At 28.4% G+C, this 21318-nt stretch overlaps 1 protein-coding gene and 1 pseudogene across 2 annotated transcripts in view; both read right to left on the minus strand.

The window, feature by feature from the left end:
- Window positions 1-1861: 1861 nt before the first annotated feature.
- Window positions 1862-9778, minus strand: LOC136978244 (sterol carrier protein 2 pseudogene; annotated as a pseudogene).
- A 1617-nt stretch (window positions 9779-11395) lies between these two features.
- LOC136978251 (band 7 protein AGAP004871-like) overlaps window positions 11396-21318 on the minus strand; it is a 74591-nt gene continuing 64668 nt past the window's right edge. For both annotated transcript variants that reach the window (XM_067273935.1, XM_067273936.1), the window contains exons 3-7: window positions 20872-20944; window positions 19802-20088; window positions 18934-18989; window positions 13111-13189; window positions 11396-12757 (exon numbers count right to left, since the gene is read on the minus strand). In XM_067273935.1, the coding sequence (XP_067130036.1) occupies window positions 12569-12757; window positions 13111-13189; window positions 18934-18989; window positions 19802-20088; window positions 20872-20944 (684 nt within the window). In that variant the 3' untranslated portion in view covers window positions 11396-12568. The remainder of the gene's footprint in view (window positions 12758-13110; window positions 13190-18933; window positions 18990-19801; window positions 20089-20871; window positions 20945-21318) is intronic.

Consider the following 21318-nt stretch of genomic DNA (forward strand, 5'->3'; position numbering starts at 1 on the left):
GTTTTAAATTTCTCTGATCCCGGTATAGTTTAAAATGTATAATTTGTATAACGATTAAAACCAGAATAAAATTTCGAATTTTTGTATATAGAAGACCCCAAAAAACACTGGAAGCATTTTTAGTTCCCTCTTTTTACAGTATCATCAAACTTCAATTTAGAGGCAATTTTTCTTCTCTGAAATTGACACTAAGTCAAATGTGACGCTAAAGCAGACAATGAATTATTAAAAATAATGAGGTCTATACACAAGTTTGAAAATCATGTCATTTGTTGAAAACAATGCCATTTGCAATATAATTCAGATATACTGAATGGTTCTCTATATAATACCGTGTTTATGGGGAAGATTCATTGACGACTATTCATTTGCCCTTTATGAAGGTGGTCCTATTTAGAAGGGCGCTATATCGAGATTTCATTAATTAAAAAAAGTTTTCTGAAACTAATTAAGTGTATTACGCTTCGACGTTCCTTCATAACAAAGTACATTTATACGTAAATTTAATTTTTAGGTATAGATATAAAAAATTGTTTTCTGTTAAATTTCCTTTAAATTAGAAATTTAAAGAAAACTTGGATATTTATGTAATTTGTATTCTGATAATAATTCTAACAATAAGATATACATCAAAAGTAATTTCCACGTGAACTCTTTTCGAATTTGGCACAGGTCATTAAACAGCTGGAGGCAAAACACGACATGCTTTGCTTATCTCTACAAGGCGGAAGTGGTTTTATCCAAACCAAACTTTCTATGCTTGAACAATCACATAAAACTTTTTATAATTAATCTTACTAACATCTTAAAATTGCTATAACGATTCTAATAATGAAATCATTTTCATAAATTTCATGACATTAAAACAAAATATTGATTGTGTGAAAACATTAATTCTTGAGAAAAAACTTCAGTCAGTTATTTGAGGAAATCTTGGAAAATTTTAAGTGGTTAAAACTTTTTAGTTTCTAGATACAATTATGTTATTGTGTTTTGATATTGATTAACAATTCTGAAAGTATTTCTCGATAAATACAACGTTACACTAATGGTTTTTTAATGTAAAAAGTGTCTGCTTCGAGCAAATATTGAATTATGTCTACTTTCTTCTGAATTAAAAATATCAAAAAAAAAAACCAAAGGTTTTATATGACAATACTCGCTATAAAAGACTATTTGTCAGTTTATTTAATGTAAAGTTAATAAAGATATATAATTTATTAAATAGAACTGACATCATTCTGCATCTGAAAGAAATCTAGTACACCTCAAGACTCTTTCAGATAAAGAATGATGTCAGCGCATTAATGTCATTTAATAAATTTCAATATTTATTAAATTACGTTAAATATACTAAACTTAAAATAAACAAACATAAGTAATGTCATATCAAACCATAAAACAGTTTTTAAATCAACGAAAATAAACTGCGATTTTAGAAAAATGATTACACCCAACTTCATAATTTGAATCCAGATTAACTCGTTTCTGTGTTTTATTCCGTGTATTAAATTAAAGAATTTAAATTTATATTCATATCATATAGTTTTGTTTAAAATACATATTTCACGCTTTTGCGAATCATCTTTATAATTAAATATCCTTTAAAAATAGATTGCAAATCGTTATTAAATTTATTGTTCTGTTAAAAAAAATTAATCAATTAAAATGTTTACTACACGAAACTATAAATTAAATCGTGATTAAAATAACCTTCTAATAAATTACAGATTTTAATAGCAATCTCAAAAACGCCTAGTTATTGTAGATGTTTTGTTTATGATAATTTCTCCGTTTAATAATAAGGCAAAATTTCATTGTTATTAATGTAATACATTGGAATAACAGACTAATTACAACGTTGTTAAATAGAATTATTTTATCGGTATTTAACAGATATATTCTTTGGAACATTGATAAAAATATTGCTTAGTCATTTATGTTGTTAATAATATCCAAATTTTTATGTAAAAACGCTTAATTGTTTATAAATTTGATAATAATTCTTAAAGTTTCTCCTGTTCTACAATTTTCCTGTTAAGCTATTACTCGAAGTTAATCTCAAAGCAAAACTTGCATCGCCTTCTATTTTCACTGCTTTATTTGCCAAAAGATGTTCCAAACTTAAAGCTTTCTCCAGATGATCCTCACTGACAGTTATGATGCATTTGGGTGATTTGATAGCACCATCTAAAATTCTACATTTGCCTTTCTCTACTATAAAGCTAAGTACTTGAATTTCTTCAAGACTCTTTAAAATATTAAAACGTATATTGCCAGATAACTTGCTCATTTCAGAGGAATGAGTAATATCTTGCATTAGGGCTTTAAAAAATTTGTCAGATTTGGATATGTTAGCTTTTTTACCATCTTCTGTGGCTTTTTTGTATAGTGCAACAACTACGGCACCTCCAAGGCCAATATTGTGTTGCAATGCTAATTTTGCATCAGATACTTGTCTCTTTCCGGCCGTTTGTCTTAACTGCCAAGTGAGTTCCACACATTGAGCAATCCCCGTTGCACCGAGTGGATGACCTTTGCTTATCAATCCACCACTTGGATTTATCACATATTTTCCTCCATAGGTATTATTACCACTTTCGACTAATTCTGCTCCTTTTCCAACATCACAAAGTCCCAATGCCTCATAAGTGATAAGCTCGTTAGTAGAAAAACAGTCATGAAGTTCGATGACGTCTACATCAGTTGGTTGTATTCCTGCTTTCTTAAATGCTGTTTCCGCTGCTTTTTTAGTCATATCGAAACCAATTAATTTAATACAACTTTCTTCGGAGAAAGTGGTAGGAAGATCAGTGGTTAATTCCATTGCCAAAATTTCAACGGCTTGATCCTGAAGACGATTTCTTTGAACAAAATCTTCAGATGCAAGAATTGCAGCTGCGGCTCCATTGGCTACAGGACAACATTGAAGTTTTGTTATCGGATGAAAGGTTTCCTTCGAAGTCAAAATGTCATCCAAACTATATTCGATTTGCTGAAGTGAATACGGATTATTCACCGAATGCTTATGATTTTTCCATGCAATTTTAGCGAAATGCTCAGCTGTGCTGTGATACTTTTCCATGTGTTCTCGGGCAGCAGCACCAAACAGCTGAGCAGTGATTGGTGCCGGTTGTATGCCATATTTTTTTGATAGTAATTGAATATGTTTGTCCATTGGATGCGTTCGATCTCTAAATTTGGATGTTAAAACACCTTTCTCCATCACTTCGAATCCAACTGCTAATGCACATTCACAAGAACGACTTTCAATTAGTTGCTTCGCCAAAAAGAGCGCGGTCGCTCCGGTGGCACAATTATTATTAACGTTGTGGATTGGTATACCAGACATGCCTATCTCATATAACGCTTTTTGACCATATCCAGATTCGCCATAAACATAACCTACGCAGGCTTGTTCTACCTGGTTATAATCAACACGTGCATCTTTCAATGCATCATTAACAGCCTCCTTTACAAGATATCGATAATCCTGTTTTGTTTCACCTGGGCTAACGAATTTAGTCATTCCTACTCCAATTACATAAACTGGAGAAAGCGACGTTGAATGTATAACAGAAGTGCTCATGTTGCTTCTGAAACGAAAACTATAATTATATATATAAAGTACAAAATTGTATGCTAACTTTTATAAAATAAAATATAAGAAATTAATAATTATGAACAGTGAATTCAAGTGAATGCAAGTTCTCAAGCCGAAGAAATGCAGTTGTTTAAAATCTATATAAAAAATAAAATTAAGTCTGAAAGCTACGCGAAAAAATTTAGTTCAAACTATTTTAAATCTATCTATGAGTATTGATGCAACTATTTTTGAAACTATTATCATAGAAAAGTGTTTTTATGAAAGAAACAGGCTCTGTAAAATAAGTACATCTCATAGTTCTTCAAAGTTGACTGCATCCACAATTATAAGGCTTTTTTTTATATTTAACTACATATCTTTATACAAACCTGTTTGTTAAATTTATATTTTTATATGAATTAAACAAAAATAAATAACTAATTAGAACACGAATTAATGAGAAGTTTTTCATTATCATTATAATCTATATCCAAATAGTTTCATATCGATTTATCTTTGTATTATATCAGAATTTAAGATAAAATTGAAAAGATCATATTTATATAATAAATTTATGTAATAAAATTATATAATAAATAATAAAATAACGATTATATAATAAAATTCTTACTCGTTATAATTTTTACGAAACTGGTATCTTAGAAACAGATACACGAAATAAATCTTAAGCATTAACAATTTTTCCTTTCAAACATTACGTGAATTGTATGCATACATGTAGACAAGCATATGAACGCATGCTTCTTTAAAATGTAACACTTTGCTAGCGAAATACTCATGCATTAATTACAGTTAATAATGATACCTTTATGTAAATTAATATTTTTTAAATTTAATATAGCATCATTAACATAAAAGTATATAATATATAATAAATTAAATAGTAATATTAAAATTATTATCATAAAAATTTAAAAACTTATGATAGAAGTTATGCTAATGTTATTTTAAATATTTTATTATTATAAATTGCATAATCTGTAATTTTAAATTATTGCACAGTCAAACCTCTGTTTACGAATTTAATTCGTTTCTAAAAGTTGTTCGGTAACCGATTGTTCTCAAACCGAAACAAATTTTCCCATAAGAAAAATGTAAAATGGATTAATACGTTCCTGACCCTAAACAAAGCTTTTTTAAAAATCTTTTTAGTAGCATTTTATGAATAAAAATGCCTACAAATGCAATATAATATTATCTATATTTATCCAACGATCCACTTTATATATTCATAAATATATATTAAAAGCAAAATGTTCCGTCACTGACAACCGTAACACAAAAAGTGCTATAAATAGATATTCGACTCTGCGTGGATGAAATATAATCAAATTAATCAAGACAGAAATACTTTATCCACATTTTCCGAAATATTATGTTTCAAATCGTTTGATTTTATTATTAATTTTGTTTTTGCTTTGGTGTAAAAATCAAAATTTTAATTATTATTTTATTATTTTTAATTTTAATTAACTGACTACCTAGTATTAATAAATATTATATTAAACATGAATTAATATTATAATATATAAATAAGTTTTTGATATTTAATTTGACTTAAGCACCTTTAAATACGAATTATTAGATGTCATTTATATTAAGCGAATGTCAATTAACGCGATTTTTATTAATTAATTTGATTTAAATTCAATTGGGACGCGTACCGAAAACCGGAAATGGTATTTCCTTTCTTGTTCCAGCTGTATTTCAATTAGAAATTCGTGGGATTTCCGTGATCCTGCGCCTGCAGGTGTGTAGGAACGCTACCGGTAATTTAACGATCCAACACTACGGTTTAATTATGTATATTTTGTATTAACAAAAATAAACGTAATTAAATCGTAGTGTTGGATCGTTGAATTACCGATAGCGTTCCTACACACCTGCAGGCGCAAGATCACGGAATTCCCATGAATTTTCTAATTCGGTAGTAGTATCTTACTCGCATGCGCATTGAAATCTAATTTGAATAACAACGTCATCGATGGTTCACGTTGTTACGTCTAATGACGCAAGACGAATCTTGGCACCACTACTGAATCTGTAGTCCTGTTGTTGATTGGTCGCCTCGTCGATTTTCTATAACATACGAAGTATTGGAAGTTGACCATTGTGGTCGGCTCTGCCAAGTAGCTTGTTCGGAAACCGAGTTATCGTACGTAAATCAAAGCAAATATGGCGTTACGAAAATTGTTACACGGTCAAACTTCTACTTACGAACAAAATTTTGTTCGTAAGCAGAGGTTTGACTGTATAACAATTCATCATAATTAAAAAATATTCTAATCATTTTATCAAAAACATTTACAATCGAATATGTGTTCGTTAGTATTTCAACAATTAAATAACGTTAATTTGCAATTATTATGGCAAATGTTCACAAAGATGTTAAATAAGACGTATATGTGAAATTGTTCATTCAGGTTATCTTAAGCAGGAGGTAATAAATGTACTTATAAGCATTCCATGTTATTCATAAATTAAAAATTTGATATTAAAATTAAGATATAATTTTGATACATTAAACATACTTCCTTCTAAAGAAGTCTAACTTCATTAAGCAGACTTAATGCATACTTGCATGCGTAGGCTTAACGTATGCTATAAAAAGTTATTTTTTCTATAATGTTCATGTCACTTTCAACTTGTAATAATTAAGACTATATTAAAAATAACTTATATTTTTATATAATTTTAAAAGAAAATTCGTTTTCTTCTTTATACTTCATTGCAATAATCTGACACAATTTCGTATCAGCAGCAGCATCGCCCGTCGATAAAGCATAACGTTTCAGAAACTGGGTTAAACAACAACAAAAAAAAAAGTCAGTAACTATCGAAGAAAAATGTTCTTCCTAATGTTCAAAAGAAATTGTAATTTCACATAAATAACCGAAAATTAATATGCATTAGATTAAAAATAAATCATAATTTGCCAAATTTCTGTGATTTTTTTCGTTAGTTTTTTATAATTGATAGAAGTTATCTAATATTTTATTTTTATTTTAAATTATTTACTAAAAAATATTGAAAAAAATAATTTAAAAGTTTGAATTTTCGCATATAGATACTTTTATCATCTATTAAAATTGAATATAAAATATATTTATTTTTTAATCCATTCAATTACACAATACGGATGTGATTTTTCAAAAAAATTAGGTTAATTTGCTGTAATGTTTTCTATTTGGAAGATGAAAATGATGCGAACTAGCGAGTGACTATCTCCGAATAGGAAAGCTTGATGACACTTCAGATTAGAGAAAATCATACAAATTATTTGAATATTTTTTAAAAAATGTTATCAATTTAGTCATATTACAGTGGAATCTCGCTTAACGAGCAAAACAAATTGTAAAAAATTGCCTTGCTTAACGAGTGATGTTTCGCATAACGAGAGAAGAGGAGGGGGAAGTCTCGAATTGTGCACATGAGGCATGCTCCATCAGTTTGTGTTTAGCACTCGTTCCGCTAGCATCTTAGTGTCGCTTGTGATCACATATTTTTCCAAACTTACGTTCACGCATATTACTTATAAACATGAACAACCATAGCCCGTTATATAATAAATACGCCAAACGATATGCCAAATTCTTCGGTCATTAAATTTAATGATCGATTCCAAATTAAATTTTAGAAATGTCTGAATTAAAAATTAACTATTTATAATTATTAAATTTAATAAGAGATGGAAACATAACTCTACTACGGGTCGAAAAATCCCCAGGAATTTTTCGGGGGGTGGTCCGTCTGGATATGTCGGGCCCCGTCCCTCACCACCCGGTCGGCCCATTGTGGGCCTGGCCGAACCCATAATGGCTTGCAAAAAAAAGGCCCTCTTAGTGCCCACAGGGCGGAAAGAGTTAAAAAAAAAAAAAAAAAAAAACATAACTCTACTCAAAGCTCTAGTCATACCTCTAGTCAAATTAAGTAATTTTTAATATTTAATTATAGCATTTACATAACTCAAGAATTTGGTATAGCGTTTGGAGTGTTTATCTAACATATTAGCTGTGTTTTTTTTTTTTTTTTTTTTTTTTTTGCAAATGGAATTATCACTCCAGGATGGTTCATTCCGCGTTAGAACAAAAGATGATAATGATGATTCACGCTCCTTAACAGTGTATACTGTACAGATTTTTTTAAAATAAACGTTATACATAAAACATTCGAGCATTTTTTCGGCGTGGAATGCATTGTGGTATTTTACATTAATTTCTATGGGAAAAATTGTTTCGCTTAACGAGTGTTTTGCATTACGAGTAAGACTCTGGAACGAATTATGCTCGTTGAGCGAGGTTCCACTGTATAAGCATTAAATCTCTTTAAAATATTTTAAAAATAACAATGTTTTATGAACTAAAAGGTTCTCGGAAGAAAAATCGCGATTTATTTCAATTGAAACTTTTCAAAATGGTTGTTTTTAGCTAAAAATGATTTTAAAGTAAATATATATATATATACATATCTAGTTTTTTATAGCGCAAAAAAATCAACAACTTTTATTAATATTTTAATACTAAAACCCGCTTTATTAACAAATTTAAGTTTATAACTTAAAGCAATCACGTTTATTAATTCTTTATGCACAAAGAAATAATAATAAAAAAATATATAATAAGTAATACAGATGCAGAAAATATTAATAAATAATTTATAAGAATTTTCAAAAGTTGTTTTTTTAATATTTAAATATATTTTTAATTTATCTTTAAATAAAGAAAAAATTCAAGAAATCTTACAAGGAAAAGCTTAGATATTATGAAATTTGTACATTACATACGATATTTAAAATAAAAAATAAATATTATTAAATCGTTAATTATCATAATCTAAATTTCAGTTTCGTGTTGAATTTTCCTTCATTAATGTAATTCCGATCCAGTTTTCCTCAAAACACATCTGATTTCCAAATAAGATTTGTAGTATTTAATTATTCTTAGAATTTCCTTTAAATATCAAAACATATAGCCAATATTCACAGAAAATAATATCAATAAATATTTTATTTATTAATATTCTACATCGATTAAACGAATATGTAAAAAAAAAGTATGTAAAAATAATTATAATTAAAGACTTTAGGATTTAAATAAAGTTTAAGATTATTTCATAGAATTTATATTGTTGTATTTAAAAAAATTATTTGCTAACTTTTAAAAATCTTTCAAATATTATTACTATTTTTACATTAAATTATTTAAAATTGTTTATATTGATTTAGAAAACCGTAAGTGTCGATTTTCAGACAAAATTTTAATGATTTTTTCTGAAAATCGATATATTTAATATTTTATAAGGTGTTTTTAACTAATATATATTATTATTGATAAATGAAACTTGACTAAGACGGGTCAAGAGCGTTTATGAAAAAAATTTAGTCCACCTGAAAAAATACTTTTATTACTTTTCTTATTGTGATATCAGCTATATTCTAATTAGAAGTTTTCGGGAATTCCGTATTCCAAAGAATTATGGAATTCTCAATAATTTTCTAATTAGTTTTATTTCTAATTTTTAATTTTTATAGGAATTTTTGCATTCATATTTTAAAATTTAGTGTTTTAAATTAATATAATTGACATTTATAGAGTTTAAAACATCAAGAATAATAGTTACATTGACTTTTTTACTACTGCTTTTAGTATTTTTTTAAAATTCATGGATATTTACTTTGAATTCTAATTAATTTAATGTAATAAGTATTCGTCTGTCTTGTAACTAATATTTTTGATACTTATATGGTTTTTCTAAGTAATATTTTTGGTACTTTTTATGTTTTTAATTAATTCATGGACGACTTTAAAACACCTTTTACACTAACTGAATATAAAATTTATATGTTTAGTTAGCGAAAACTTAAAACAATCCGCCAAATTTTATTATAAATCAGAAAAAATATATTACTTTGCTACGAAATGGGTTAACGTACGCAAAGGTATTTAACACTGATTAAAGGTTAATTGTTTTGGAAGTTGAACAATATTTGAATAAAAATATTCAATAAATTAAGGATCAATATCAAGTAATAAATGATTCTTACCTGTTGCTTACGTCTGAATATCGAGAGACGTTCGAAGAACTTGCTTCCTAAGACAAAACTTGATTATAAAATACGAACTTTTAAACCAGGAAATACTAAAACTTGTCAGACGACTTTTCTTTCTTTTTTTGCCCTCTACCGGAGCGTGTAGGAAATTATTATCCAGTAAACATTATTATTATTAATATTTTAATATCTCAAAAAGTATTTTCTAATTGCCAACTTTCCAGTGCATTTTCCGAAATATCTTGCGTTTTTATAAAATATTTTTTTAAAAAATATTTTATAAAAAGCAATAACAAATTTAAGCTGATTATTTATGTTATTTACAAATAATAATAAAAAATTGCTAGACGCTTCGTTACAAACCATTTAAACGATCTTTACGCAGCGTTTAGCGATTAAGTGTTAAGTGTTAATAACAAATATATTGTATTTTTTAAGTGTAATACTTTTTTTTAAACATCCTTCTTTACTAATAATTTTCTGTATATTTCAGTCATTTATTACTTTTTAAAAAATTCTAGAAAGTGTAATATAAACAGAAGAATCTTTTAAATATTTCTCTAAATGGCTTCTATTGGAGCGTCTTGAAAATTACTAATCGTTTTGGTTTTTATAAAATAGCTTTTTTAAAAAAGAAAAATGAATATGCATTGATTAATAATAATAATAATAAAATCATTTTAAAAAGATCTCTACCTGAGCGTACAGCAGCTTACTAAGCAGACAATATTAATTTTATATATTTTCAAATATTTTAAGACGCCCTCTACTGGTGCGCCTAGGAACATATTAATCGATAAATTTATTATCATTTTTTAAATATTTCCTATAAATAAGAATTGAGTTGTTCGCGTGTAAAAATTACCAATTACCAAATTTCTAAAACAACTAAGTCATTACACGCAAAAGAGAAAACTTTAATATGCAAAACAAAATACTGTATACAAATTTAACTATTTGCGTGTATAAATACTGTAGGCACAGTCCATGTAGCAAGAAAAAAGTAAATAAGCCAATGACACGATCCTTTCTATATAAAACCATCATGTAATTGGCTTGCAACGTAGTTGCTTATCACTTAAATGACTCCTTATTTTAATGATTTGATTGATTAACGCAAAGCGCCAGTTTATTGTAGGTTACACGGCCTGTCACAACTATGCCCATAATGGAGGGTATGGCCCGTAATGGGCTAATTAGTATGAATGAGATGAGGAATTATGCTCCTCGTGATAAATTAAGGACTTTAAACTTGAACTTCACATGGCAATAGATACCTTATCGTGCAACAATCTGACCATTATTATATACTGATCTGCGGCATAGATTTTATGCCATTCTTAAAGCGGTTAAAGTACCAGGGTACCATTCTGGAAAACCAGTTTAGACTGAATCCTCGGAAATTTTCAGTGATTTAATCTGGTTATATAGGATTCTTTTCTCGTCACCGGATCACATACCTTTGTTGATCGCCTGGCCAGACCTACGATAAATATGGAGAAAAGCCTTTTTACTATCTTCATTTGCATTATAATATTTATATCTGCCTCAAAAAAACTTAAAATTTGAAAATCGAATATTTTTAAGAAGGAATAACGTTTTTCATGATACAAAGTATATATTTTTAAGTATTATTATAACTCTTCTTTAAATATAAACACGTTTTAAGAAAATGTACAGTTAAATATATAAAAAAAAACGTTTATAAGAAAATAAATAAGATATTTCTTCAAAAGATCTATGAAGGAAACCATTTTTTATTTGCTTAAATAAATTTTTTCAATAAACATTTTGTGCACTATTCGATAAAACTTCCGACAATTTGATCGTAATGGCTCTGAGCTAAAAATAACCATTTTCCAATATAAACAAGTCGATAAATAACAATTTCTAATGGACGTCGTTCTCAAATTTTTTTCTGAAAGTGTTAACAAGAGTGCTTTAGAAAATACTGTTTTCTTTTGTAAATTCTTAAATTTTTAATCAAACAATTATCCTTCCAGTTAACTCTGGAAGTTATTAAGTAATTGAAACAACAATTTTGCATTTTATTCCAGAAAATAGAATTTTGGACGGGTTTGTGTACCAGATGGTTTCATATTTCAATAATACTCTTTGTAATTTTATAGAAAAACTGTATTTCTTATTTTAGAGAAGAGTATTCCGAATCCGCCTCTAGTTGTATGTATAGGCTATATATTTTGTGGGTGCATATTAAAAAAGATTACTAAATTTTGATCTCAAATTTACATATAAAGCTGTCAAAATGATTTTAAAAAATTCCAATTGGCAACCATTTTTGTGGAAGATACACAAAATAAGCAATACCTTTCGATAGTACATAGTGATTGAATGGGTACCAAACTCATCGTTAATTTGGTATTTGGATAAAGAGTATAGAATGATGAATATTTATGATCGTTTTCTTATTTATCTAATGCTGAAATATGCAAATTTACTTAAAATCACTTACAATATGGAAGCGTCAGCAATGTATTTTAACAGAAAATCCTCGCGAATCCTTTCAGGGTACCTAGCTCGACTTAATGTATCAGTAAGATAGTGTTGACGGTTCACATGGTATGTACTCTTTCGACAAGGTCATTATCTGAACGATTCCGTTTAACATGAGCACCGTCAACACGCTCCTACTGGAAACTAGGTACCAGATTTAACTAGAAATTTAATCGAAGCCACGTGTAAATTGCTTTCTAGGAACTAACGGTGTTAACAGTAACATTTTAAAATACAAGGTTTACATATACGCGAGATAAACTTTTCCATAGACATTTTAAAATATTTCTTCTTTTTTTTTAAGTCTTAAAGAAGTTAAACAATATCTTAAAACAACACAAAACATCAAATTGGTGAGTGTTGAAGTGGAATGTGAACAATTTCCTTATTATATGCTGTTATTTAGGGATGAATTGACTAAGCAAATCGATAGGTAAGGGGAAAATAATGGTAGAATTCTTCTCTGCAGAAATGGTATTTAGCGTTTGGAGGTAGCGAAGTTGCAGTGACGCCGGTGACAAGGCTATCACATCTGCAGCTTCCTTTAAGGCTCGAGACGCCTTCTGTTCACCTTCAGCAGCAATAACCTGAGGGAAAAAACAGGAGTTTAAATATTTTTTAACTCAGAAACATTATAGTCCGAGCAGGGAAACAGTAGATATAAATCAGCCTGAGCTGGAAGGGTCTATGTCAGATGAAAGGGATGGAAGGAAACATGAAAAGGTTGACATGCTATCTTCAGGTGTTTTCTTTTTACATTTTTAAAAGGATTTTATACTATATCGAAATAATTTTATTGTTTTTTTAACAAATTTTATTACTGTGATCCGTATGTAAACTCCCACACAAATCCTTTCAGTTATTTAGATTCTTCTCGTTCAGACTGACTCGTATCTTCTATTTTTCTGAGCGGACTATAGAGTCAATTTAAATAGTTTACCTTGGCTCTAGCTTCTCTGGCAGCCTCAGCTTCAGCAGCCATTGCCCGTTGCAGTTGCACTGGCAGACGAACGTCTTTACTGAAAACAATAACAATAGTTATTATAAATTACTTACTGTTATGTATACATATTAAATATTTTTCAAAAATATTCTTTTATTTTTCTCAATATGTCTAAAAGTATAAAATACAATAAATTAATGACTGATTGAAAGCTTCGTTATGCTTAATTCAATTTCATAAATATATTAGTGATATGCATTAATAAGTGTTATCACTATATTTAATCACATATTTAAAATTAAATTTGTACCAGTCTTAAAGATAAAACATTAATTCTAAATGCGTTATTCTCAATTTGCGATTAATACAAGTTTGCCTGAAATACACACACAAAAATGGTTAATTTAAATTGTTTATATTTTAAAATATAAGGGAAGAATATTGTTGATTGATGCATTTTTAAAGTAATTTGAAAATCGGGAATTAAAAAACTGCATAAGCCAATTTAAAAACTTACTTCTATCGCTGAATTTTCCATTTATAAAAGAAAAATAAACTTATATTCTCGTAGAACTTCATATAAGTCAAAGAAAATTTACATTAAAAACTTGAAGCACGGAATTTAGTAAAAAAGAATTTGATGATTGTCTAAAATCACGAAACTGTCTAAGTTTTAAGTGAACTTTTTAAGAAGTTACAGTAAATTTATTTACATTTCAAATTGCTTATTTAATTTTCTACTGGGAAATAAATGACGTCTATCCAATTCATTACTACTTAAATCGAAAACAAATTTTGTTTCTTAATAAATTTATTACAAAGTTTTTTGTTTAGTTTGATTATCATAAAGATTAGTTCTGTAGAAGAAATTCAGCGTTAAGCAAAAAACTAATAGTAAGAGTAAAGTTTTAAAGGGGTAAAAATTTTGTGTCAGATCGTATAAATAGAAGTTACTATTGATGCTACTTGTTAGTAAACATTATTAAAAGTAAAATTTAATAATGTAAGTAAATGATAACTAGAAGCAAGGAAGAAGTATAGCCCTGCTATGCAGGGAAGCAGGTCTTTTCGATCCTCTGTTGATTTTCTTATCAATAACAGGCAATCATGCTTATTTCCTATACATCATAGACAAAATGGATACTTAAGAAGTAATGAATTATAGGTATTTTATTATCATGGAGAAGATGTTTGTATTAATTTTCCATATAATAGACAAGTAAATTATTAATTTGGTTGAGGTATCTTATAGTTAAAAACAAATAAAACAAAGAATATTGATACACGAGGTTCAGAGAATTGAAACAAACAAAAAAAGTTTAGAAATGTTACAATTTATTTATTTTTTCTTTCATTTTACAATCGTTGGGGAAAGGCCTTCTGTTTTGTTATTATTGCGGTTAGGAAATGTATAATTTTTACTCTTCAGCAGAAAAATAATTATTGCATTACTTTTTACTGCATCTGTCGTTACTTTTAAGATATTTTCAAGAATTTTTTTCAAATTTCTGACACTACTATTACAAGTAGAAATGCAAACCAATTAGAGATTCAGTAGACTAGAAAAAAAACGAAACTGATAATGATGAGTGAAATACAGAGCAATCAAATAATAATACTAAAAACAATGAGTGCAATTCTAAACAACCTAAGAATAAAATAATAAAAAAGCATATGAACAAAAATTCCCCTTGATTAGGCAAAAAAAAAAATTGACTAGACTGAGAAAAGTGGAAGTCATGGTGTTGCTTATTGCATTATTTGTAACATAGAACTGTGCTTTCAATTTAAATAAGCATAAAACATCATCTATCCACAATAAAAAAGTCAATGCGAAGACACAAACATCAGACATTAAAATTTTTGAGTCAAATGAAACAATGATTCTTAATTGTTCTACTATAAAGGCAAAAGTTGGTTTGGTTGGATGGATTTTTATGTGAGAAAAATTTACCATTTCAATTAATTGATAATTTATATTCATACTGGCTGTCATTTCATGATTCTAATGTAGCAAAAAATCACTAAAAATGAAGTAACATAAAGCTACAGAACTACTAGTAAACAGATATTCTGATGAAGCCACTCTAATATTTTAGGAACAAAAAAAGAAAGTATTATTTTTCTTATTATTGATAAAACTAATAACGTTAGTACATCGAAAATTTAGTGTTAATTGCTCGTTTTTTCAAGCGATAATAAATTTCAATAACGTACAATTTTATAAGTTTGATTAAAGCTAAGCATTCTACAGCACAAGGACTATTTGACTGTATCAAAACAGTTTTGGATAATAATTCCATACCATGCAGCTATGGATTTTCAGCTGATAATGCAACAAGCATGATGTTATAGTTTTATTTTGAGATACAGCAGATGCCATTATTTACACTTATGTGCAAGTCATGTTAGTGAGAAACTTTCAAGTACTGTAGAAGAATATTTAACAGGCATTTATTGTTATATTGCTAACAGTAGAAAGAGAGTTGAGAGAATTTCAAGAATTTTGTAAGGAAAGCGTTAAAGAATTTTAGTTCCACAAGATGATTGTCAAAAGAGGTAAATTAATATTTTTATTTGTATAGTAGATATTATTAAGAGCTGATCAAGATTAATATTAATTTCAGAAGGTAGCAAATCGTATTCTAGAAAACTAAAATTTTTATATTTTGAGTTGAAACATGACGAAGACAATTTTGTAGCTGTATTCATTCCCATTTACGACTCCGATTTATAAAATCTATTTAATCCTACATTGCTGAATTTAATAACTAGAGCCAACATTGATTTCCAAAGTAAGAATCCTAAAATTTCTGAAGTAATATAAAAAAGTACCTCCAGTTTATAAAATGATTTTAAAGTTTTCATAATTAGACCTGATAGATTTAACAAATTTAAAGCCGGATATTTTAATTGTGCCTATCCTTACAATTATTTTGTTGTAAAAGACACAAAACTTGATGCCAAATAAGATTTTCTTAAAAAGGAAAAGACGACTCTTATTACAAAAAGCGAGTTTAAAATACTTAAGTGTTTGAGATTTTCAGTAACACTTTCAACTGAAATCGTTATGGTTTTGATGATAAACATTTACACTATGCTTCACAGTTTACTACTGCCATTTAAAAAAAAAAAAAAACACGTTCAATTGCATATTGGAAAAATCTTTTCCCTTATCTAAAAATGAATTTGGAAACACAGTTAACGTTAAGAGGCAATTTTTAAGAAAATTTTATAAATTTAAAAGTATAGAAAACACGAATTTAACCAAATTTTGAAAAAAAGTGTTGCCGTAAACAAAAAATAATTTCAGTGAGTTATGTTTTTCAATTTTAAGAAATTAGTTAAAGTAATCTTGGCTTTGCTGCACCTTCTGCGGTCGCTTACTGCGTTATTATTATTATAATTATTATTATTGGAGTTATCTTTGATAAGAAAAAAGGTTAGAAATTATTTATTGTGACATCGTCACAATGCCGGGTTGCAATTTTTAATCATATTTTAAATGTATTTTATTTAAAACATGTGCTCTCCACATCAAATTATAGTGGCTTTCCCTTGTACATCATTCTTTCCCTTTAACAATAGAGTCATGCCGGTCATATAATACCTTTCGGGAGGAAAATTTTTGAATTGAAATAACATGACTTCCGGTCTGCATCGGAAGTTCTCATATAGTTAATCGGGATCTCCTGTTCCTATAGTTTTCATACCTGGTCTCATATTTTATCTAACTCCGTTCTCGAGATTAAGAAAAGACAGACCACGGACGACATTGGGAATTTATTAGTCTACAATCTTTTCAAATTGCAGCCCAAAAACAGCTTTCGGGGACTACATTTTTATGGCTTTCAATTGTTAACGTAAAAGACTTTCCAGAACCTTGAAAAAAGTTAAAATACAGTATAGCATCGATTATTCGACTTAATTGGGGACAGGGGTTGGTCGGATAACCGGAAAGTATGAAAAAATACATTATTAGTATAGTGTATTAGGCCTGGTTTAAATACTAGCCTCCCTTTCATGGTCGAGCCAGTGCTGCCAGCTAAAACATGCAAAAATTTAACAAAAATAATATTAAAGTAGCCAAGACATAACCAAATATTGTAGCGCCATATCACTAGCGGACATTTGAATATGCCGACTAGAACGCGGTCGGTTAATCGGGAGTCGGATAATCGATGCTGCTACTAGGCATCGATTATCCGACTACTTGCAAAAAACGAAGGGAAGCTACAGATAACTTCTACTAGCATATAGGGCCGTCGAAACACTAATAGGGGACCCGGAGGTAAAGCGGGCACCTTTTGCTCTTTATATGTTGTAACAATTCAAGTTAAAAGACGTTTATTTTGACGAGATCACTTTATATAAATAAACGAAATTGTAACCAAAATAGCACAAAAAGAAATTCAAACAACATAAAGTAAATTTGTTATTGTATTTGTGTTGTTATATATAATAACTACAGTAAAATAAGAAACCAATACTTTCTGTAGACAATGAAAATCTCAAACGTCCAAACGATCCGAACCACAGATTAGAATAGTTTTTAATCTTTTCTACTCTGTTCTCCAAGTTCAAAGAGTGTTCGATCGGATAAATTCCATTTCAGTGTATGTGTTTTCGCAAAGTTATTCAACTATCTGTTAAATATTGCGTAAGTAATATGCAAACGGGTAATTATTTTATAAATCATATATATCATACCATTGCAATACACAATGCAGAAATTTATTTAAGCTATATTTACGAAAATTATTACAGTCACGTTATAATGTTCTCATTTCTTACTGTGAACTAATAAACAATAGAAAATCATTCCATAAAATATAAAAATTCAGTTTACAAAGCATATCTCAATATAATCCTCGTAAATAACTCCAACTTCGTAAAGAACCAAAAAATAATTTCGAACTTCAGAGGCCTTCAGTGACTGAAGCACGATGTGTACAATTTTTGTTATTAGAAGCCATTGTTATCACATGACTTCCGAACAAATTTATATTTCTTCCGTGTTTAATATTTATGAGAAAATTGGAAAATTTGGCGCTTTAAGAAGATGACATTATTTACTTACCTTCGTTACATATCGAGGTTGACTGAACTCATAGTTGCGATCAGATTGGCACGTCTTAGGATGAATAACGTAAGGTAATGCGCCCCTACTCGTCGTAAATCGAACCGTAATTGAAAGTCGGTAATTTCTTGGACGAACTCAGTTCTCTCAAGATCGTGTCACACTAAGCGCGAACCGGTTTTAGAGTTGCTAACATGAACGGCTTAGTGCACAGAAGGGCGCACTAGTACTCATACCTGAACGCAACTACTGTTTCAGATTTGTCAGCATAGCACCACACTCAATTTAGTGCCAAGTTCAGAGGTGAACGAATGGTTCCAGAAAATGGAAATTTGACTCTATTCGTTATTATCATTATTATTAACAAGGTAAAAACTATATTGTAAAAAGTCTTTGATATATTATGACATACGTATACGTTGATTTAAATCTTTCTAACCCATAACCCATAGATAACAAATATTCATAATAATAAATGTGATGTTATTTAGTGTAACAGATTTAGCAAAAAAATGCAAAACCTATACTTTGCAAATATTTTGTATTATTTTAAAAATAATTAATTGAAAGAATTAAATATATAATTATATATTTTATTCAGGATCAAAGTCGGGATAGACCAAAAAATCAATTAACCGAGATATAAAAGAGGCAGTTAACTTGGTTAACCAACTTTTAGACTACCCTATCGATATATAAAGGTAATTAGTTTAGATAAAGTAAATATAATTTTAATTTACATTTCTACTCTTTCCACTTTAATGCCCCAGGCATCTGTCGTCTCATCCAGAGCATTCTGAAAAAAATAATGAAAATTAGTAATGAAATTTTCATTAATTCAATCCAAATTCTTAACAGCTATATTTACATACAGAAAAATTATATTAACTATAAATTGTATTACAAAATATATTATTTAAAATTTATGTCAATCCAATAATTATAATTTTTAATTTAAGAATTTCGTGGATTAGATAATCAATAAATTGTTTTTCTTTCAATTTTTATGAATATTAACAACTATAATTACTGAATTTGTCTTGATTTCACCACAAATGTATTTTCATTTTTGCAAATTCACTACTTATAACTCAAAAATTTCATTCAGTATTCCGCAAAAAACAATTTATTTTCACCATATCTAATCATTTAACTCTTGTATAACACTCAATTTTCAAGAGAAACGCGATTTAATTTTGAAAAATTCAATGATCATAATTTATAAATTTCATTTAATATTCCCTGAAATATAATTCATTAGCATAAAATTATGCCATCGTGACTTCAATTTACTTATAAAATATAATTTTTCGCCGATAAAAAACAGATTTAAATCTAACACTAGCCAGATTTAAAGCCAATATTTTTGTAAATATACATTTAAAAATCTTAAAACAAGCGAATAAATTTTATAAATTTATTCGCTTATATATACTATTTATACTATATTTATACTATTTATACTAAAACTTTATATTAATTTTCAACTTATAAATAGTATATATAAGCTGTTTTTTTTTCTATAAATTATGTTTCGGTAACATAAAACATGGTAAATTCTTCCGTCGTAAATGGCAAAACATCTTATTGTAACTATACCTGCATTACCTGCATGGAGTTGGAAATGGCTTCTCTCTCCGCAAGAATTTCGTGCAAATTGTGGGTACCCAACATATTTCTCAAGGTAGTCTGTGCTAGAAGGCGAGTACTGTGATGAGCATTCTCCACATTGGCAACAGAAACGGTGGCATTGTGCACTCGATAGTAAACAACAGCATCTACCGAGACGGTGACGGAATCCTTTGTAAGCACCTCTTGAGGAGGAACATCGAATGTTAAAGTACGCAGATCGACTTTGGTGTAATTTTCAATACAGGGAAGGATAAAAAATATTCCTAAATAAAATAAATAAATAAATAATAATTAAGATAAATTTCAAATTGATATTATTTAGTTAAATGTCTTGACACCAGATGGCAACACTATTTCAAATTTAAAACCGAACATATTTGATTAGTTTTTCTACTTCTTTACGTCAATTTTTGACGTCATTTACATGCTCATGCTGTTGTAAAAATCAAGAATGACGTCAAATTTATGTAAAATGTTTATACAGTATTTCAATTAAATGAATAAAACTGAAAATAAGAACGATAAACTGTCAAGAAAGTTATTCTCATGAAGTTTTTGCTTTCCCCCTAGCTGAATAAATAAACGATGAGAAATACATTTCGCAGACACTCCACGTCAAATTTCGACTTAAAATATTCTAAAGAATAAAAACAAATATTCCATCAGAGATAGACTCATCTTATAATTAACCAAGTTAATTTACATAATAATTGCGAAAAAAAAATTACTTATGTAGTGTACCTATAAAAGAAGTTATGAGTAGTAAATTATCTGAGGCAGAATTATTAAAGTTTTGACATATTTATCACTCTATAACCACAATACTTATTTTTTTTCCTCCTTAAAAACTCACTTAAAATAACATTTAGTCTCTATCCAATTTTGGTAACAGGTAAATGACCTAAAGAGTTTTCAAAAATTAAAATTCTGTATAAAAAAAACTGATTTAAAAAATAAAAGTTACTTTTATTCTATATTTTAACACATTTTCAGCTGGTAAAGAATATTTGTACTGTACATTAAAAATGTAAATAGCTGATACTAACCCGGTCCCTTGGCACCTCCCTGTAAGAGTCTGCCTAGTCTAAAAATGACGGCCCTTTCGTACTCTTGCACCACCTAGTGAAAGAAAAATACAAATTAGATAATCCTGTCGATCGATACTACCTGTTAAGAATCTCCATGACAACATGGTTCAATATAGCCGAAGAACAACATAAAATTAAGGACAGATTGACAAAGCTGACCTTATAAACAACAAAGCTTTCTCGTTATTCCATCGATCGATTAATCGATTCTCCCACTCCATTACTTGGAAAACAAAACTATTACATAGAATTAAATCTACCCTTTAAAATATATATATATATATATATATATATTACTTTAAGAACTAAAAGAAATAAGGAAAATTAAAAAGAGCATTGCAAATTTGGCGTATCGAACCAATGGGAGTTTTAATGATCTATAGCAAGGGTGGCCAACTTTTGTGC

This window comes from Centruroides vittatus, unplaced genomic scaffold, assembly GCF_030686945.1.
Source record: "Centruroides vittatus isolate TY-2023 unplaced genomic scaffold, ASM3068694v2 contig_5, whole genome shotgun sequence".
NCBI lineage: Eukaryota > Metazoa > Arthropoda > Arachnida > Scorpiones > Buthidae > Centruroides > Centruroides vittatus.